Source organism: Prionailurus bengalensis, chromosome B1 (assembly GCF_016509475.1).
Source record: "Prionailurus bengalensis isolate Pbe53 chromosome B1, Fcat_Pben_1.1_paternal_pri, whole genome shotgun sequence".
In the NCBI taxonomy this organism is placed as follows: domain Eukaryota; kingdom Metazoa; phylum Chordata; class Mammalia; order Carnivora; family Felidae; genus Prionailurus; species Prionailurus bengalensis.
In genome coordinates this window covers 123,257,180-123,276,347 of record NC_057344.1, presented here as the reverse complement: position 1 = coordinate 123,276,347, position 19,168 = coordinate 123,257,180, and the positions used below count along the sequence as shown (strand labels likewise).

The window sequence follows — 19,168 nt, the reverse complement described above, 5'->3', positions numbered from 1 at the left end:
CTAGAAACTCGAGACGAGTAGTCAGAGCACCTCTGTGAGGCCAGCTTGTTGACACAAATGAGGAAACTGGTTGTGCTGAAAAGAATGACAGTGTCTCAGGGGAAACGATAACCAACAAAAACTTTAAAGGAAGTCTCAGAGGTTTTGAAAGTGCAAAGGATAAAATTTGGAAGCTGCTCCACATCTAGAAAGGAGACGGATAATTTGCCAAGCACAAAAAGATGCTTACTCCGTTTCATAAGTCATCAGTGGGAAGAAGGCTAAACGTTGTTCAAACTAGTCTTGATGAGTTTTTATTTTTTAATTTTTTAAAATTTTATTTATTTTTTTAAGCAATCTCTGCACACTCAGCATAGGGCTCGAACTCATGACCTGAGATCGACTGAGATAGCCAGGCGCCCCTTGCTAAGTTTTTAAATAAAGAAACAAAACACTCTAATTCTCAGTATTACAGTGTACATAAGTGTTACTTTTATTCCTTCACCCCCCAGTTCTCTATATATTTATAACTGACAGAGTTTTTTTAATGTTTTATCAAAAAATTTTAAAGGTCATGGAACAATTGTAATTTCTTACAATTTCTTACAAGATTCTTTGTATGGTTATAGCTTGCCCTGGTCATTTTTATGGCTCTGTACTACTATGCAAAGCAAGGACTGCCTATATTAAAAACCAGTTCTTAAGACCATTCTTTAGGCTATTATTTAGAAAAAGGGATTTTGATTTTGGGTTTGATGGAGATCAGGGATGCCAGGAATTCAGTCTTTTTCAGGTTATTCCTTGGTTTAAAACTCTTTAATGGCTTTCTGTTATTAGAGTAGACCAGAATCCTTAACCTAATCTGATCCCTAACTATATCTTTAGCTTTTGTCTTCTTCCTCTTTTAACGGCACCATGTATTTTTTCTTTTTAGCCCTTATGACTTAAACTGTGTAATTGTGTAATTAGCCGTGTAATATTTGTCTAGAACAGGCCTATATTGTTCACTCCTGCATGCCTAGCACCTTGCAAGTGCTTTGGTCATAATGTGCATTCTGTATTTATATGAATAAATGAGTAGAATTGTGTGCATGAGTTTATATGTGCATGGATTTTTTTTTCTGTGGAGGGGAATGATTGCTTTCCCAAGATTCTCAAAAGATTCAGTGATCTAAAAAAAGTTAAGTATCACACTAAAGGAATTGATACAGTGGGTATTCAACCTAGATGGTATCATTAGACATAGAAGATGTTTACTTTTTAATTTTAAACTGCATCTGAATGTCTAGACATATATATATATATATATATATGGCAGTGAGCAAGCATTTTAAATTATTACATTGTAGAACATAAAATTCATTTGAAAAATGGTTATCTATATAATAGCATTTAAAAAATCTCTCATAGTTTAATGTAACATATATTACAGTGTGATAGAAGTCCTATTGAGTGGGAGATTACTTGGTTTCATCTCTGTCTCTCTCTCTCTCTCTGTCTCTCTCTTTTTTTAGGAGAGAGCGTTAGCAGAGGAAGGGCAGAGGGAGAGAGGGAATTTTAAGCAGGCTCCATTACCAGCACAGAGCCTGATGCGGGGTTCGATCTCATGACTGCAAGATCATGACTTGAACCAAAATTAAGAGTTGGACACTTAACTGAGAGAGCCACCCATATGCCCCTTGAATTCATCTTCTGTAAAATTATAAATTTCTCCTAGTTTTAAAAGTCTGTGTTTTCTTTCTAAAGTTACCTATTGATTTTTTCATATTGATTTTGATTTTATTGATAAAATATTGATATTGATTTTATTCATACTTTAAACTTTAGAGTTTTTTTTAGCACTATATATGTTTTAAAATATTTTGTATAGAAGCTTAACTCACAATAAAGTAATTTAGATGTTTCTTGATTGGGTTTATGTTTACTGTCTCAACATCATGGAGGCAAAATGTCCGTAATTAATTAAAATAACTTTTTGTAACTTTAAAAAAAAATTTTTTTTTTTAACGTTTTATTTATTTTTGAGACAGAGAGAGACAGAGCATGAACAGGGGAGGGGCAGAGAGAGAGGGAGACACAGAATCGGAAGCAGGCTGCAGGCTCTGAGCCATCAGCCCAGAGCCCGACGCGGGGCTCGAACTCATGGACCACGAGATCGTGACCTGAGCTGAAGTCGGACGCTTAACCGACTGAGCCACCCAGGCGCCCCGACTTTTTGTAACTTTTTAGTTGGTTATTCAAATTATTTCACATACCTAGACAAATGTTTCTAACTTACAAATCCCCTCCCTGCTTTCCTCTATATCCCTTTCTTTCTTTCTTTCTTTCTTTCTTTCTTTCTTTCTTTCTCTCTTTCTCTCTTTCTCTCTTTCTCTCTTTCTCTCTTTCTTTCTATCTATCTATAATCTCTACACTCAACATGGGGCTCAAACTCATGGCCCTGAGGTCAAGGGCCTCTTTTTCTGACTGAGCCAGTCCAGTGCCCCCTATTATCCATTTTTTTTTTTTTTCTAAGGAAGCTCTACCCCAACTTGGGGCTGGAACTCACAACTCTTTTTTTATTAAATTTTTTTTTTTCAACGTTTATTTATTTTTGGGACAGAGAGAGACAGAGCATGAACGGGGGAGGGGCAGAGAGAGAGGGAGACACAGAATCAGAAACAGGCTCCAGGCTCCAAGCCATCAGCCCAGAGCCCGACGCGGGGCTCGAACTCCCGGACCGCGAGATCGTGACCTGGCTGAAGTCGGATGCTTAACCGACTGCGCCACCCAGGCGCCCCTGGAACTCACAACTCTTGAGATGAAGAGTCATAGCTCCACTGACTGAGCCAGCCAGGCCTCCCTCTTTCCCGTTCTTTTAACAGTATCCTTTGGTCGTTTACTAATTCCCAGACTCTTCTACAATTTCATAGAATTCCTCTCAGTACTGTTAAATACATTTGGCATGTAATCGGTTTTATCTGGGAACTCTCTGACCTCCAGCCATAACTTGTTCCCTGGGCTTGCTTCAGAGCAGTCCTCCTTATATCCCTCTTCAAGCATCGCCCTTTACTTCTCTTTTGTCTGTATCACATCATCCTCTTTCTTGGTTAGTTCTCATGTTTTATGCACCATCTCCTCCAATAGCTTCCTGAGAAAGATGGCACAGGAGGTAGATTTTTGAGATTCTGAAAATGTCTTGTTATATACCCTGACACTTGATTTTCAGTTTGGCTGGGTTTGGAATTCTAGTTTGGAAATTGTTTTCTCAGAATTTTTATATTCTCCATTTTCATTTAGCTTCCAGTGTTGAAAAGTCTGTTGCCATGGATTCATAATCTTTTGCATATTTATGCCCCCCTCTCCCCCCTTCTCTGGAAGCTTATTGGATCTTCTCTTATCTCAGTGTTGAGAAATTTCATATTGTATCCTTGGGCAAGTTGCGTTTTATTCTTTGGGGGTCTTTTCAGTCTGGAAACTCCTGTCTTTCAGTTATGGAAAACTTTTATTTCTTTGATTTCTCCTCGCCCTTTTCTTTCTGAAATTTTATTATTCAGATGTTAGACTTGTTGGTTTTTTTTTTTTTTTAAGATTAAAAAAATTTTTTTTATTTGTAAGTAATTTTCTACACCATTATGGGGCTCGGACTTACAACCCCGAGGTAGAGTCGCATGCTCTACTGACTGAATCAGCCAGGTGCCCCAGACTTGTTGGTTGCAAGTCCTTTGTTTCACAAATACCATCTCGTTATTTTCAACTTCTTGTCATTTCAGTCTGCTTTTGGGAGAGGTTAACTTTGAGATCATCATTTCTACTGTCACATTTTTAAGTTTTTGAGAACTTGTAATGTCTTCCATAATTACTTGTAAGATGGAATCCTAGGCTTGTAGAGCTGAAGAGTATCTACAGGGTCACCTTTGATAACCCTGCTCTGTCCAGAAGTCTCTTCTGTATTGTTCTTGACATTTTCTTCTCATTTTTTGTTGGTTTTCTGCCTTCTTATGTCCTAATTTCAGTGATGGCAGGAAGAGGGATAGCCAGGCTGAGGGCACAAACTGTGCTTGTGCTTACGTAACAATTGGAGTACCTTAGGATTTTGGAGAAGGGGGTGTATGTGATGGGACAAGAATCTGTCCTTAATTTTTTTCAGGGAAGTCTATTTATAGCAGTGCTGCAATAGTGGTTCTATTTGTTCCTAGGAGATGTGTAAGCCACTTTAGCAATATATTGTTCTCATTGAGCAGACATTCAGTTGATTTATTCTAAGCTGGCATAATGAAAATGAATTGAAAATTGTACCAAGCATATTTAGCATGCAGATGGTTTGTCTGGTTTAAGGAAACATTGGAGTCATGGTCTTGAACTGAAGAAAAACATTGGTGCACCTAGCATGCAGCCATGGTGGGATTTTGCTTCTAGGCCTGGCCGACTTTTAGACTGGTATTCTAGCACCCACCCTGAATACCTCACTCCTTTCTTTCCTCGTCCCTGAACTTTTCCTTGCTGAATGTCTTACTGCCATAAACATTTTTGTTACCAGCTAGGGTGGGAGAAGGGAAAAACAAGTGAAACTCCAATCTGTCTCCTCCCTCTTGTCAGTCTTATCCATGATGATGAATAATTTGGAAAGGGGAGGAAAAGAAGAGGTTGAAATTGCTGACTGAAATTAAGTTTCTTAAAATAAGTCATGTGCCTTCGCTCATCCCATTTAAAAATTACCATGCAAAGGGGCGCCTGGGTGGCTCAGTTGGTTAGTGTCCGACTTCGGCTCAGGTCATGATCTCATGGTTCGTGAGTTCGAGCCCCATGTCGAACTGTGCTGGCAGCTCAGAGCCTGGAGCCTGCTTTGGGTTCTGTGTCTCTCTGTCTCTCTTCCCCTCCCTGGCTCATTCCTTCTCTCTCTCTCTCTCTCTCTCTCTCTCTCTCTCTCTCTCTCTCTCTCAAATAAATAAGTATAAAAACATTTTAAGACATAAATAAAAATCACCATGCATAATTGGGAGTTGACCCCATGAATAAGTACATGTAAGCAAAAAAAGCTTCAAGAAGACTGTAATTGATCCTTCACCGTCATTGTAGTAATTGGATTTATTCTTTTGCTGTGCCCTGGTGTCTTGTTATTTACTGTCTTAGTTTCCTGTGGCTGCTGTTAACAAATTGCCACATAGTGGCATAAAACAACAGCAGAGTATTCTTTCATAGTTCTGGAGGTGGAAGTCCAAAATCAGTTTCACTGAGTCTAAATCAAGGTGATGGTGGGGCCATGCTCCCTGCAGAGGCTCTACGACATTTCTCCAATCTCTACCCTTCTGGCCATATTACCTTTTTTCCTGTGTGGGTGAACCTCTCTTTGCCTCTCTTTTATAAGGATACTCATGATGATGGTATTTAGGGCCTACTTGTGTAATCCAGGATAGTCTCCCTATCATAAGCACAGGGCCTGATGTGAGGCTTGAACTCACGAACCCTGAGATCATGACCTGAGCTGAAGTTAGATGCTTAACTGACTGAGCCACCCAGGTGCCTCTGACCTGGGTTTTCTGAATGCAAACAGTTACAGGCTGTGTAGGGTACAAGGAGAGGAAAGGAGAAGTAGTGAACATCCTGGCCCTGGAGGGAGAAACCAACCCCTCAGAGCCCGTGGACAACCTTTAGGGAGAGTAGCTTTAGCGACACTGGTGTCATGTAGTTTAATTACTAATTAGTCCTAGGGAGGCTTTCTACTTTTGTCTTAGCTTTTTCTTATCCATTACTTTTTTATGTTGGCAAAGTCAAAACATTTGTAGGAGTTTGTGAATTCTCTTAGTATTTGTACTGATTTGTTTGAGTGATTTTAAACTCTTTGAGGGAAATACTATAAAAATCAAAGCATAAATAAGATCTATGGTTGAATTCATTTTTCTAATTTATTACTTGAGTTCATTATTTGAATTCAATTTGTTACTTGAGTTCATTTTCCCAATATAGTATTTCCTATTGGTGTCTGAAATATGTCATATGAACTTTTTCCCTAAGTGAAAAGTCCAATCTTTCACATCATTCATCCATTCTGATCAATCAGTAAGTATGCACTGAATCTCCACTGTGTACCAGCCACTACGGTTGCCTCTGGGCATGTGATGGTAAACTTGACAGTGTCCCTTCCCTTACTGAACTTATAGTGTAGGATTGTCAGTGTGTAGAAAACAATGAGGATACAACTAACTAGGAATCAAACTATAAATAATGGAAAAATCTGCAAAATTTTCCTTGTGTGTCCCCCCCCCCCATCCCTCCATTGTATGACATGGGTCATGGTTCTTTTCAAATGCTTAAAAATAATTTGGTGACATAAAATTGAAATATAACTATGACTATTTTTTTTTAATGTTTATTTATTTTTGAGAGCGAGAGAGAGAGACAGGTTATGAGTGGGAGAGAGGCAGAGAGAGAGGGAGACACAGAATCCGGAGCAGGCTCCAGGCTGAGCTGTCAGCACAGAGCCTGACGTAGGGCTCGAACTCACAAACCGTGAGATCATGACCTGAGCCAAAGTCGGACTCTTATCCAACTGAGCCACCCAGGCGCCCTGACTATGACTACTATTTATAATATAGGCTGATGTTTCTTGCTTATTTGAAGTACTCTCAAGTTTAGGATGGTTTTTGAAGTGAACTTTTAAATAGATATCATCATTTCTTAAGCTTTCCTAAATACTGAATATAGTAAACTCAACTGATTTAGATTTTTGCAGAGTTTCCAGTAACTGTATCTTACATACAGTGTTCCTTAAAATGTTTCTGATTAAGGAAGGTCTGAAACTAATTTTCATGTTTGCTCTTTTAGGAATGTTTTAAAGGAAGTTGGGCAACTCACAAGTTACTGCATAAGAAAGCAAGTAAGTAAAATTACACATCTCTGTGTTAATCGTTTTAGAAGTGGCTTTTTGCAGAAGACTAGAAGTCTTCCAGTTCTGAAAGTGTATATGTGAATGTTCTGAAAATGTAATCCCTATATGTTCTAGATTAGCACTTATTTTAAAATTTTTTATTCTTTGTGATGCATAAACATGCAAATAAAATGTGGCTGAGTACTGTCTTTGTTAATCTTGTATGTAACATGAAAACATGAGATGGTTGCTAGGATAGATGGCTTTTTCTTGAGCAGTACCTGAGAATGTCCTAATTTTTTGGCACCCTCTTTCCATTGCTAGAAGTGTTTGCATGTTGTAGGCAGGTGCACATGAGCTGTCTGGGTTCTAAATTTAGCCAGACCTCTTGTTTTTGTTTAGTTTCAATTTGATTGCTATTTCAAAATTTTATTACTTTGTTTTTTGATGTTTTATTACTTGCAGCTAGATACTCAATTTTCCTTTTTAAAGTTACTTTGTGAGACACAACAAAGTGAAACGATTAGCTGCTTCTTAGCTATTGCTGTCAGCCGCATGGATCTATTGCCAACTCACATGCCCTTTCTTGCTTTGGCTTACTTACTCATCCTGTAAATTCATTTCATTAGTGGGCTGGCTTAAGGGCTTAAGACAATTTGTAACAGTTACCTGAAAATTGACAAGGGCTTTCTGGTCTTAAAGCATTGCCATCCTAATGGATGAAGGCTTGGTAGACAGTCTTCATCCATCTTAAGTTTCGTCTTAATGCTCTTGGTATTTTTTATTCATCTAACTGTATATTTTTTAGGAATTTGCTGGTTTAATAAAGTAGATAGATTATTTCATATATGTATGTATATACATATGTATATATTTATATCTTAAAACCTCATTGAGGTCAGTTCAACCACCATTTGAAGGAAAGGGAAATTAAAATTTAAAAAGACTTATTTTCTGTGGTTCTATAAGTGAAGTCTACATTTAATGGAAATGTTAGGTTATTGTGGGAAGAATTGTGGTTAGAAATGAGGAAATACGATTATGAATACATAAGAGTTTAAGAAAGCATAAATGACAGGGTTTGTTACTTCAGATCAAAGTACAGTATAGAGGTTGGTTTAAAAATGCCATTTACTTTTATTTAATATGTAACTTAAGTCACACATTAAGTATTGTATGTCTGATGTGTTAGATATTGTTAGAGCTCTTTTGAGCCAGTTATTAACATTTTATATCCAGGAAGTTAAAGCATAGGGAAGGGAAAGGTTGAGGTGAAATAGTATGTTAGTAAAAAAGCTGAGAATGGGTCTCTACCCCATGCATATGTTAACTTGTTGAAGTGTGTGTGTTTCGTTAATACTGGATTCCTACAGGAAATAAGGGCTATTATGACCTACACTCCAAGAGAATTAAATAGCTCATGTTCCCTAAGTAAAAAGAACATAATTATTACTGCCTTGGACTGAGACCGTTTGCGTTTTACTTATAGCTCTGGTGTTTACACATGGTGCCTTCTTTTAAATGGTGCCCTCCTGGATTTTTTGGAGATGATTTTCTTAGGGGTGAGCACTATTCTTGATCCCTTTGGGGTGTGTTATGCTGTTGGATGGGGACAGCTCTCAGCTGGCCAGCCCTGTATCTTTTACATCCTATTAAATTGACCCTGACTATACCATTGAGGATGACTATTCTGGAGGAGGGAATGGTGTAGGGGAAGGTTAACATCCAGGGCGAAGAGGAATAGCTGGAAAAGGGATCGGGGGAAAAGAATGTTGGACTGGCAAGGAGCCAAGCATATTACAGATCACACCGTGTTCAAAGAAACAATAGTGAGCTAACACAGGAAGCAGTAACTTTTCTTTTCTTCAAACAAAATTTTTTTTCATGTGTATTTTATTTTTGAGGGTGGGGAGAATGACTGGGGAAGGGGCAGAGAGGGAGACACAGCATCTGAGGCAGGCTCCAAGCTCTGAGCTGTCAGCACAGAGCTCAACGCGAGGCTCAAACTCATAAACTGTGAGATCATGACCTGAGTCCAAGTCAGATGCTTAACCGACTGAGCCACCAGGTGCCCTTCTTTTCTTTTCTTTTTTTTTTAACTGTAATGTGTACTGATCTCTAATTAAGGAGGCCTGATTTATATTTATGTTGGTGCAGATATTGGTCTGACATTTGCTGTTAATATTTTTGCCTAGTTTTGGCATCAGAGTAATCCCAGACTCATAAAGTGGGAGATGTTCCCTCCTCTTTTCTAGAAGAGATTGTGTAGAACTGGTATTATTTCTTCTGTAAATATTTGGTAGAATTTACCAGTGAAGCCATCTGGACCTGGAGTTGTTTTGATTGCAGAAGCTAATAAGATCTTAGGAAAATTTCAAGTGTCAGTTAAAGAAATGAGTCAATGGAGTATTTATTTTTTATGTGTCCTAGTGAAGACGATCACTTAGATTGCAAAGCCCTTAAAGGGGGTGCCTGGGTGGCTCATTCGGTGAAGCGTCTGACTTCAGCTCAGAATTTATGGGTTCCAGCCCCACGACAGTCTCTGTGCTGACAGCTCAGAGCCTGGAGTCTGCTTCAGATTCTGTCTCCTTCTCTCTCTGCCCCTCCCCCACTTGCTCTCTGTCTCTCAAAAATAAATAAACATTAAAAAAAAAAAGGCACGTAATGCTGACATGCTGGCTTGGGTACACAGTGTCCAATGTGTATCTCCTGTCAGAATGTATGCAGTAGCATTGGCTTTTAGTCTGACCTATAAAAGTTGTAGCACTTTACATCTTAATGATAATATAGTATGTTTTAGGTTATCATTGTTTTTACTTTATTACTGATACATTCAGTGTGTTTGTCACCTTTGCCTAGAGTAAAAGGTAGGAATGTTTTACAGGTATCTCTTGAATAGCCAGAAATATGATATGAAAACTCTATTTAAAAAACAAAAAACTTTACACTACTTATTCTCTTCCTCTACTCCTTGAAACTAGCAAGCTTGATTTTTGGATTGCAGAGAGAAGGTGTTATGTGATAATTCAGAGAACTACTTCCACCAAGCTTTGTGAGCACGGATTAGTTTTTTTTTGTTTTGTTTTTGTTTTTTTTTGTTTTTTGACTCTTAAAGAAGTTTATTTAACAAAAAAGTTCAATATGAAAATGCATGACCTGATTTTTATATTGTAGTAAAACAGGTGCTATGGAGGGGACATGTGAGGGCAGTTGGTTTCTTCTGGTGAACACACCCATTGTTTATACTCGTTCCAAGGCTTCTAACATGATGCCAATATTGTTCTGTTCCCACTAGTTGCCGTCTCCACACATTTATCTATCACAAGATTCATAAAGGGATCGAACCCCCGCAGTATTCCTTGGACATGTCTGTCACCATTTAATTTCAATGATAATTTCTTGTCCATAAATTTTTTCAACTTGGGAGGGTGAGCTTTGCCCATCATGCTTGCTTGGCGAGCTCAAAGATGCCTCCAAACGGGATTCGTGGAGTCCTTCACGCTCGAGCATGGATTACTTTTAAGCCTTATCTCCAAAATGCTGAAATTATAGGTTTGTTGTGAGGATTAAATGAACAGATCCATGTAAAGTGCTTAGCATATGTACAATGCCTAGTAAATGCTCAGCAATTATTTAATAATCATCTCTGGAAGAACGGAGTCAGGATTGTGATTAGAAAGTCCTGTTCCAGGCATATGTTAGACATATGTAGTTCTTTGTTATCAGCTGGCTGGAAGAGACAGCTTGCACAGAACTTTTTAAAGAATGAGTCCTGGGTATGATGTACTTTGGGCCAGATCTTGCACATATCAGGTACTCTTCAACACTCCCTGCAGTGTACCTGGCCCTTTTGCATTATGATGTTTCAAAGACAGCTTTATTTACAGATCTTTATTTACACTGTCCTGTGCTTTCATTCTTTTGACAGAGACCAATTAGTATGTAATTTTGTTACAAAACTCCCATACGATTCATACTTACTAGGTGTCTGTTAATGTTTGTAGGATTTAAGGCTGAGATCAAATTGATTCATTCATTCATTCTTTCTCTCTCTCTTTCTTCCTTTATTATGAGAGAAAGAGAGAGAGAGGGAGAGAGAGAGAAGCAGGGCTCACCCAGGGCTCGTGGTTTTTTTTTTTTTTTTTGGTTTTTTTTTTTTTTACCTGAAGCAGGGCTGGAGCTCACCTGAAGCAGGGTTTGTGCTCACCCAGTGTGGGACTTTAACTCACCAACTGTGAGATTATAACCTGAGCCACCCACGTGTCCTCAAATTGAGGGCCTAAAATGTAAACTAACTTACTTTCGAAGTGTAAATTTCCCTAGGTAAATTCTACATAGAGAAAAGAAATTGCCATATTTCAATCTTTACTTGTTTAGATAGCTCTGAGTTATATTTGTTGGAGGTCTGCTTTTAATTTTCTTTTGACAATAGATTGTGGAAAGGTCTGAATGCAGATCAGCAGGAAGCTTTGAAGGATCTTATGTCCTTCCTTCTCCCTCCTCCTTCCCCAGTAGTGTGTCAGACCAGAAAGCCTGCATCTTGATTGCTGTTCTGTCTGGGTTTCAGGTGAAAATGATTCTGGAAGTTCATATTTCAGACGAAGCACTTGATGCAGTTCATAGCTGAAGCAGGCATCAATTGGCCTGTATTTTGAACGGTTTTCTGTAATATTGGACCCTAGGGGCAATGAGTGGAGTCCATTTTTATCTTGGGTTGGGAAACAGTTTTCCTGTTGACATTCACATTCACAGTGGCTTTCTTGAACTCCAGAGGGGAGAAAGATCTAAAATTCAGTAGCATGATAGAGCTTTTCTTTTCCTTTGCTATTCTATTTTTTTTTTTTTTTTTTTTTAAGGAGAATGAGAGAGTGCGAGCAGGGGAGAGGGGCAGAGGGAGGAAGGGGGAGAGAGAGAGAGAGAGAGAAAGAGAGAGAGAGACAGAGAGAGAGAGAGAGAAAGAGAATGTCAGGCAAGCTCCACGCTTAGCATACAGTCAACATAGGGCTTTGATCCCACAGTCCTGGGATTATTACCTGAGCCAAAATCAAGAATCTGACGCTCAACCAACTGAACCACCCAGGCATCGTCCTTTGCTATTCTTATTTAATAGTCTTATTCTTTTCTTTTCTTTTATTTGTAATATTATCATTGAATTTTCTTCCAAAGTAATGTGAACAGACTGGCTATATATATATTTTTAAGGTTATTCATTTTTTTATTTCTGGGAGAGCAAGGGAAAGAGAGAGAGAGAGCGAGAGAGTGCACAAGTGGGGGAGGGGCAGAAAGAGAGGGGGACACAGAATCCAAAGTGGGCTTCAGGCTCTGAGCTGTCAGCACAGAGCCTGATGTGGGACTCTAACCCATGAACCACAAGATCATGACCTGAACCAACGTCAGACGCTTAACCAACTGAGCCACCCAGGTGCCCCAAGACTGGCTATATTTTTGCATTCTAGTCTGTTGTGCCTCAATAGTCTTGCAATCCCAAGTTGACGAAGGGCTCTCTGCAGAGGCTACTGGACTGAGAACCAGCATTCCCATGTCTTTGCTCCTGTGAGCCACATCACCTCAGTTTCCTCATCTGTAAATTGATGAGTAAATTAGTCTCAGTTGTCTTTTTGTTGTTAGCTGTAGTCACCATGCTATACTTTACACCCTTAGCACTTAACTTATATAGCTGGAAGTCTGTACCTTTGGACCCCCTTACCCATTTCACTGTTCCTTTCTAGCTTAACATTGTGTGAGTCTCATATTTTAGATAGCGTGTGTGTGTGTGGGGGGCAGTTTTATTTTTCTTGTACACTGCAGAAATTATTTGAAGTCTGATTTTTAAAGTCAATGATAACAGTAATCAAGAGAAGATCAGTGTGAGTTGGGAAGTGTATAGGTCGATACTTGGTGTAGGAGGGATTTGAATTCCTGCTGTGTAAAGTCTTAGGTTAGTTTTTCTTTTAATTTTTTTTAATGTTTATTTATTTTTGAGAGAGAGAGAGAGAGAGAGAGAGAGAGAGAGAGAGAGAGACAGAGCAGAAGCAGGGGAGGGGCAGAGAGAGAGGGAGACACAGAATCTGAAGCAGGCTCCAGGCTCTGAGTTTTCCGCATGGAGCCTGATGTGGGGCTTTGAACTCATGAACTGTGAGATTATGACCTGAGCCAAAGTTGGATGCTTAACCAACTGAGCCATCCAGATGCCCTTAAAGTCTTAGGTTAGTTTATTTTAGCTGATGGATAAGAGATGCAGTCAGGGTGCGGACATAAGACACCATTGAGGGTGTGTTCCATGTGAAAAGAATTCTTAGGTGCATTTCAGTAAATATAACATTATGTATTAATGACTAAGCTGGTAGGAATGAGTGAGTGTGTGTGTGTGATTCTTAATTTTTCTAATGAGTTTTCAGTAATTTTCTATTGATATTTCCCCCCTCTTATCTTTGACTTTCTCACTACATCCTATTACCCCCCTCCTGAAAAAAGGCAAATGATGACTATAAAATTTTCAAAGCATTTTGAAATATTGATCTGAAAGCTGTTCATCAGCTAAGTGGGAATTTTTTTATTTTAAATTTGCTGTGGAATTTTTTAGACTCTGTTGTTTTAGTAAGAGCACAGAATCCATTTATAATATCTGCTCTCAGTTGGGAAGTTTTGCCTAGGTTTAGATTTTACATTTCAATAAATGGTCTTCCTATAAATTGACATTGTAGAGAGAATACATTTAGCATTTTTTTTGAAAAGGGAGCTCTGGGAGCTATTCCTATTCAATTTCGTGTAAAAACTTAGAATATGTTTAGCTTGGGCCTTTTCTCCCAAGACGTTTGGATCTTTGAAGAGTCCTAGGGTTATGAACATAGCAGGGAAGCAGAAGCTTTGGTGATTTAGATTAGGGTGGAAGTTTGCTAGATTTTTATACCTGGTCTCTGTGGCTTGGTTTCCAAACAAGTGATGGTTAAAGTATGCTGGTGCTCAGTAGCTTGACCACTGAAGCATTTCTTTCTCTTTTTCTCATCCATCCACCTCCCAGAAGATGAAAAGGCCAAGCGAGAAGTGTCTTCCTGGACTCTAGAAGGTGATATTAACACTGATCCGTGGGCAGGCTATCGATATACTGGTAAACTCAGACCACATTATCCACTGGTGAGTAAATAAGGTAATACAAATTTTGCATTCTTTTAAACCAATTTTAAGAATTTTCAGTTTCCTAGAAATGGTACACGTGTTTTACATTCTAATTATGAATCACATAATCAGGATGAAATTTGCATTCTAGCTCGTTAGCTTTTATGATATATTATTTGGATTTTAGGATAATTGACAGTCCTGGACAAAGGAGAAAACATCTTAGGTGAACGGATTAAAAATTCTTTAATCTTAAAAAAAGAATGAGGTAGAGTAGATATTTTCTGGCCAGCACAGTGGTAGTATATTTCTATTTTCCAATTTTTTTTTTTTTTTTTTTGCTTTTTTTGTTTTAAAGTGGAATATATTTCCACCTTAATTTACGTATGGCTTTTCTGCCACTCCCACCCCTTCCTATGTTCTTGGCAGGTGGACCTCAAGAATCTTAATAACATAGGAATTAAGTTGAAATCTGTCTGCCATTCTCAAATATTTAAATTCTCTTTATTGATGTTTTTCTTTTTATAAAAGGAATGTACCTTTAATTTTTAAAATTTGGACAAATAACAAAAACATAAGAAAGTCTGTTTAATCCTGCCTTCAGGGATAATGACCAGGAGCATACTGCTATATGTTTACTTCAATACATTTTATTATTGTTTTTGGTTTGTCATTTTGCTTGGGCACCATGTTGTCTGTGTGTTGTCTCAAATCCTTGCTGGATATTTCTTAAATATCCTAAGAAAGGGAGTGGCATTAACATTAGGAAAGTAAAGCTTAGTCTTCATGAAATAGATACGATATTTAAGATGTCATTTAAAACTTGTTTTCCATTTATATGCTATGAGTGAACTTATATCTTTAGTGTTTTTCCCCTACTTTTATTTTCTTTGTTATTAAATTTTAATAATGAAAGTTACTTTCAGATTTGAATTGGTTTTAACTAATCTCTCTGATGTTTTTAGATGCCAACAAGGCCAGTGCCAAGTTATATTCAAAGACCAGATTATGCTGATCACCCGTTAGGTAAATTCTGCTGTGCCGATTCTACATTTTTCAATTTGTGGGCTTGGTAATTACTGCAAAGGAAAGGAGTGCTTTTTTGTAGAAATTTTCTATTGCTGGCTTTTCAGTAAATGTAAACATGTTTTTCCAAGACACACTAGAACATTTATCAGAGTTAAAGATTCTTTCCTCCTCTTAGAAATATGCCCAATTCTGAAAACACTGTTGATACAGCTGTTAAAGGCTACATTCAACATAATGTATTTTGTGTTGTTACATCAAATTTTAGATTAAAAATTTGTTTTGATTTTATTTATTGTTTTTTATTTTTATTTTTTAAAAAATCTTTTTAATGTTTATTTTTGAGAGAGAGAGAGACAGAGAGACAGAGTGTGAGCAGGGGAGGGGCAGAGAGAGAGGGAGACACAAAATCTGAAGCAGGCTCTAGGCTCTGAACTGTCAGGACAGAGCCCAACATGGGTCTTGAACCCATGAGCCATGAGATTATGACCTGAGCCGAAGTCAGACGGTCAATTGACTGAGCCACCTGGGTGCCCCAAAAACTTGTTTTGATTTTAATGTGTCCTCTACTTTAATTATGTAGTGTCTATTTAGATAAAAAATAGATTGTGGGGGCCTCGAATGAATGCCTAACTAAAGACTCTGGGCTGTAGCAGTAATAGAAATAGTGGTGATGATGATGATGATGATTCTATAACTGATACGTATTTTTTCATGACTGTATGTCAGGCATTGTGCTAAGCTGTTTACATGTGTTCCTTCCTCCCGTTACTACCCTGACCACCCCTGAGGTGGGTTCCGTGGTCTTCTCTGGTTTATAGATACCAATAGTGAGATGCCTGGGGAAGATAGGTAATATGTAGCACAAGTTGCTCCCTGCCAGTTAGAGGAGGAGTTTTTTTATAATGACTTGTAGGTGCTCTTTTTTTTTTTTTTTTAAGTTTATTTATTTATTTATTTTGGGTGGTGAGGGGCAAATTTCCTTTTCATGTTGAGAATATCTCTTTAAAATATCTGACTTGGACCCTCCTAAGTTATGGAGTACTCTTGTGTGAAACAATGAGACTTGACTATTATTATGTCATTGGGAAGATCATTATGCTAATAAATACTACATTTTTACCTTCATTTTGGCTTTCTTACTGATTTTCTTTTCCAGGAATGTCTGAATCTGAACAGGCTCTTAAAGGTACTTCTCAAATTAAATTACTCTCATCTGAAGACATAGAAGGGATGCGACTTGTATGTAGGGTAAGAGTTATTTTTTCCCCATGAGATAAGATAGATGGAAATGGGCTTGAAGTTTCTAGATATGAAGTCAGTGATTTGCTGATTTACAAAGGTAGCAAATGTCCCATTGTAAGACTATGGCTAGTCATACTTTTCATTAAACTATTGTTAGCATATAATTTTATGCAATGGTTCTTTTCTACTTAGCCTTTTTGAAAAGTACTATGGCAAGTTGGCAGTCCATTTTTTGATCCTTGTATTTTTTTTTTAATTGAACCGAGTTTTCATATTTTGTCATTTTATTTTCACGAGTCATCGTAACATAGGGCAAATTTGAGGTTTTATATAAAGCTAAATAAAAGCCTCTATTGTGAAACTCAGTGGCCCACCCTTATCTGTAGTTTTGCTTTCCGTGGTTTCAGTTACCTGTAGTCAGCCACGGTCTGTACCCAGGTGATCTTCTTTCTGACATATTGTCAGAAGGTCAGTAGTAGCCTAATGCCACATTACAGAGCCTACACCATTCATTTCACTTCATCTCCTCATGTAGGCATTTTATCTCACATCACAAGAAGGGTGAGTACAGTACAGTAAGATATTTTCAGAGAGAGAGAGAGATCACAATCACAGAACTTTTATGAGAGTATATGTTGTTATAATTGTTCTGTGTTATTATTACTGTTGTCAATTTCTTACTCTCCTTAATTTATAAATTAAATTTTATCATCGGTTTATATGTATAGGAAAAACAGTATGTGTCGGTTTCGGAACTGTCTGTGGTTTCAGGCATCCAGGAGGTCTTGGAGCATATCCCCTGCAGATAACAGGAGACTGCTGTACCTAGGAAGTATAGAAATGTGAGAAGACTTAACTTCCATCGATTGATTATTGTTTAGATTCCTTAGGATATGCATTTTCACATGGAACTCAGTCATGCTTACTTATTAAGCTGGTTAGCCTGATTTTATTTACATATTTTTACACACATATTTATTGATGGACATTAGAAATACAAATAGCTTTAAAATGAAAATTCAAGATTATAGTATTCAGCGTGAAATTCATTTTACAGATTTCTCACAAAATGTGAGATAGTACAAAGGGTACAGATTTCTGTTTCTATTTCATTTCTTCTTGAATGTATTAAATGTTTCTCTTTTACAGCTTGCTAGGGAAGTATTGGACATTGCTGCTGGCATGATTAAACCTGGTGTAACTACTGAAGAAATAGATCATGCTGTACACTTAGTAAGAACTTGACTTTTATGCTTTGAAAATGTTTTTCACCTTATTAGATGCTTTAGGCTTCTAAAAAATTAGAAATTCTGAAAGTTCTAATGGCTAATTTGAAAGCAAAATTTTACTTTCTTTCAATATAGAAAATATTGAACAGGGGTACCTGGGTGGCTCAGTCGGTTGAGCGTCCGACTTTGGCTCAGGTCATGATCTCGCGGTTTGTGAGTTGGAGCCCTGTGTCGGGCTCTGTGCTGACAGCCTGGAGCCTGGAGCCTGCTTCGGATTCTATGTCTCCTCCTCTCTCCCCCTCCCCCACTTGTGCTCTGTCTCTATCAAAAATAAATGTACAAAAAAAAATTAAAAATCTTTTAAAAGAAAATATTGAATAGTCATTATTACCATTTGTAAAGGCAGTAAAGAGGTAAATGTTTGTACTAAATATGATATAGGGGTAGATTACCTATCCTTCATGAAGAGACCTTAAAACCCTGGCATACATGAGTGCACGTGTTATATGAATATCTTGTTCATAAGACAAGAGCAAAACTAGTTAATAAATTATATGGTAAACTAATTAAACCTGCTCTGGTAATCAAACGCAAATCATGAAGACCTATTGAATTAGTTAAGTATTTTAAAGACGTTTATTTCCACAGTCTCTGTGGAGATGAAGCTGGTACTCTGTAAAAATTTTTTAAATGTTTATTTTTGAGAAGAGAGAGAGCGCGGATTGGAAGGGGCGGGGGGGGGAGGGGGGGGACAGAGGATCCAAAGTGGGCTCTGTGCTGATAGCAGACAGCCTGATGCAGGACTCGAACTCACTCACGGACTAGGAGATCATGACGTGAGCCAAAAACCAAGAGTCAGACGATTAACCAACTGAGCCACTCAGGCACCCCAAGCTGGTACTCTTTTTGCATGGTTGTGCTACTGTAAATTGGACGACCTTTTTGAAATGGAATTTGACGAGGTTTCTTGAGCAGTAAAAAACTTTTATAAAATTTTTTATTCAAAATTTATAAATTCTGATTTTGGGGAGTTCTTCCTGATGTTATAAAATATGTAGTATGCAGTAGTAGCATATTGCACACTTGCTATAGGGCAGGTGCTTTTTCACTAACTCATTTAATGTCTGCAACAACTCCATGAGCTAGATACCACTGTCCTCTCTGTTGTATAGATAGGGAAACTGAGGCACATGTTAACTGTCCAATGTTACACAACTTGTAAATGATGGAGTTGACATTTTTAGTCAAAACAATTTGCTATGTGCTCTAAACTATTTATACTGGCTGTGAGAAGCATGTCATCAGATAAGGGAAAAGTGACAGGCATATAGTTACTGGTTGTAATATTTTTTGTAATTGAGGAAACTTCATTTAAATTTCTAATAGTAGTGCAATTGCCAGTAAAATTATGGCATATTTCACAAATCATATGCAAGTATTTATTGGTCTGAAGACTGTGTGGTAGTATGGAAACAGAAATTATATATGTTGTAACTCCCACTGTGTAAAAACATCCAAGTAAAATAAGACTTGTTAAGGAAAACCAGACCATTTTCTTAGAGGTTCCCTTGTTGTTCCATGTGAATGTAGTGATTAAAATGTATCAGGAAGTACTGTGTCATCTCTTAATTATGCTGGTATTCCATTTTTGGTTATAAGGATATATATAAGCTGGTTATAAGATATAATTACATTAAAAGTACATTTAATATTTGCTTTAGATATT

General features: G+C 37.7%; 1 protein-coding gene across 1 annotated transcript in view; it reads left to right on the top strand.

Annotated features, from left to right (window-relative positions):
• The window catches only part of METAP1 (methionyl aminopeptidase 1), a 58,474-nt gene that overhangs the window by 23,232 nt on the left and 16,074 nt on the right, over positions 1-19,168 (top strand). The window contains exons 2-6 of the mRNA XM_043571924.1: positions 6,784-6,835; positions 13,848-13,960; positions 14,908-14,968; positions 16,128-16,219; positions 17,363-17,446. Of these exons, the coding sequence (XP_043427859.1) occupies positions 6,784-6,835; positions 13,848-13,960; positions 14,908-14,968; positions 16,128-16,219; positions 17,363-17,446 (402 nt within the window). The remainder of the gene's footprint in view (positions 1-6,783; positions 6,836-13,847; positions 13,961-14,907; positions 14,969-16,127; positions 16,220-17,362; positions 17,447-19,168) is intronic.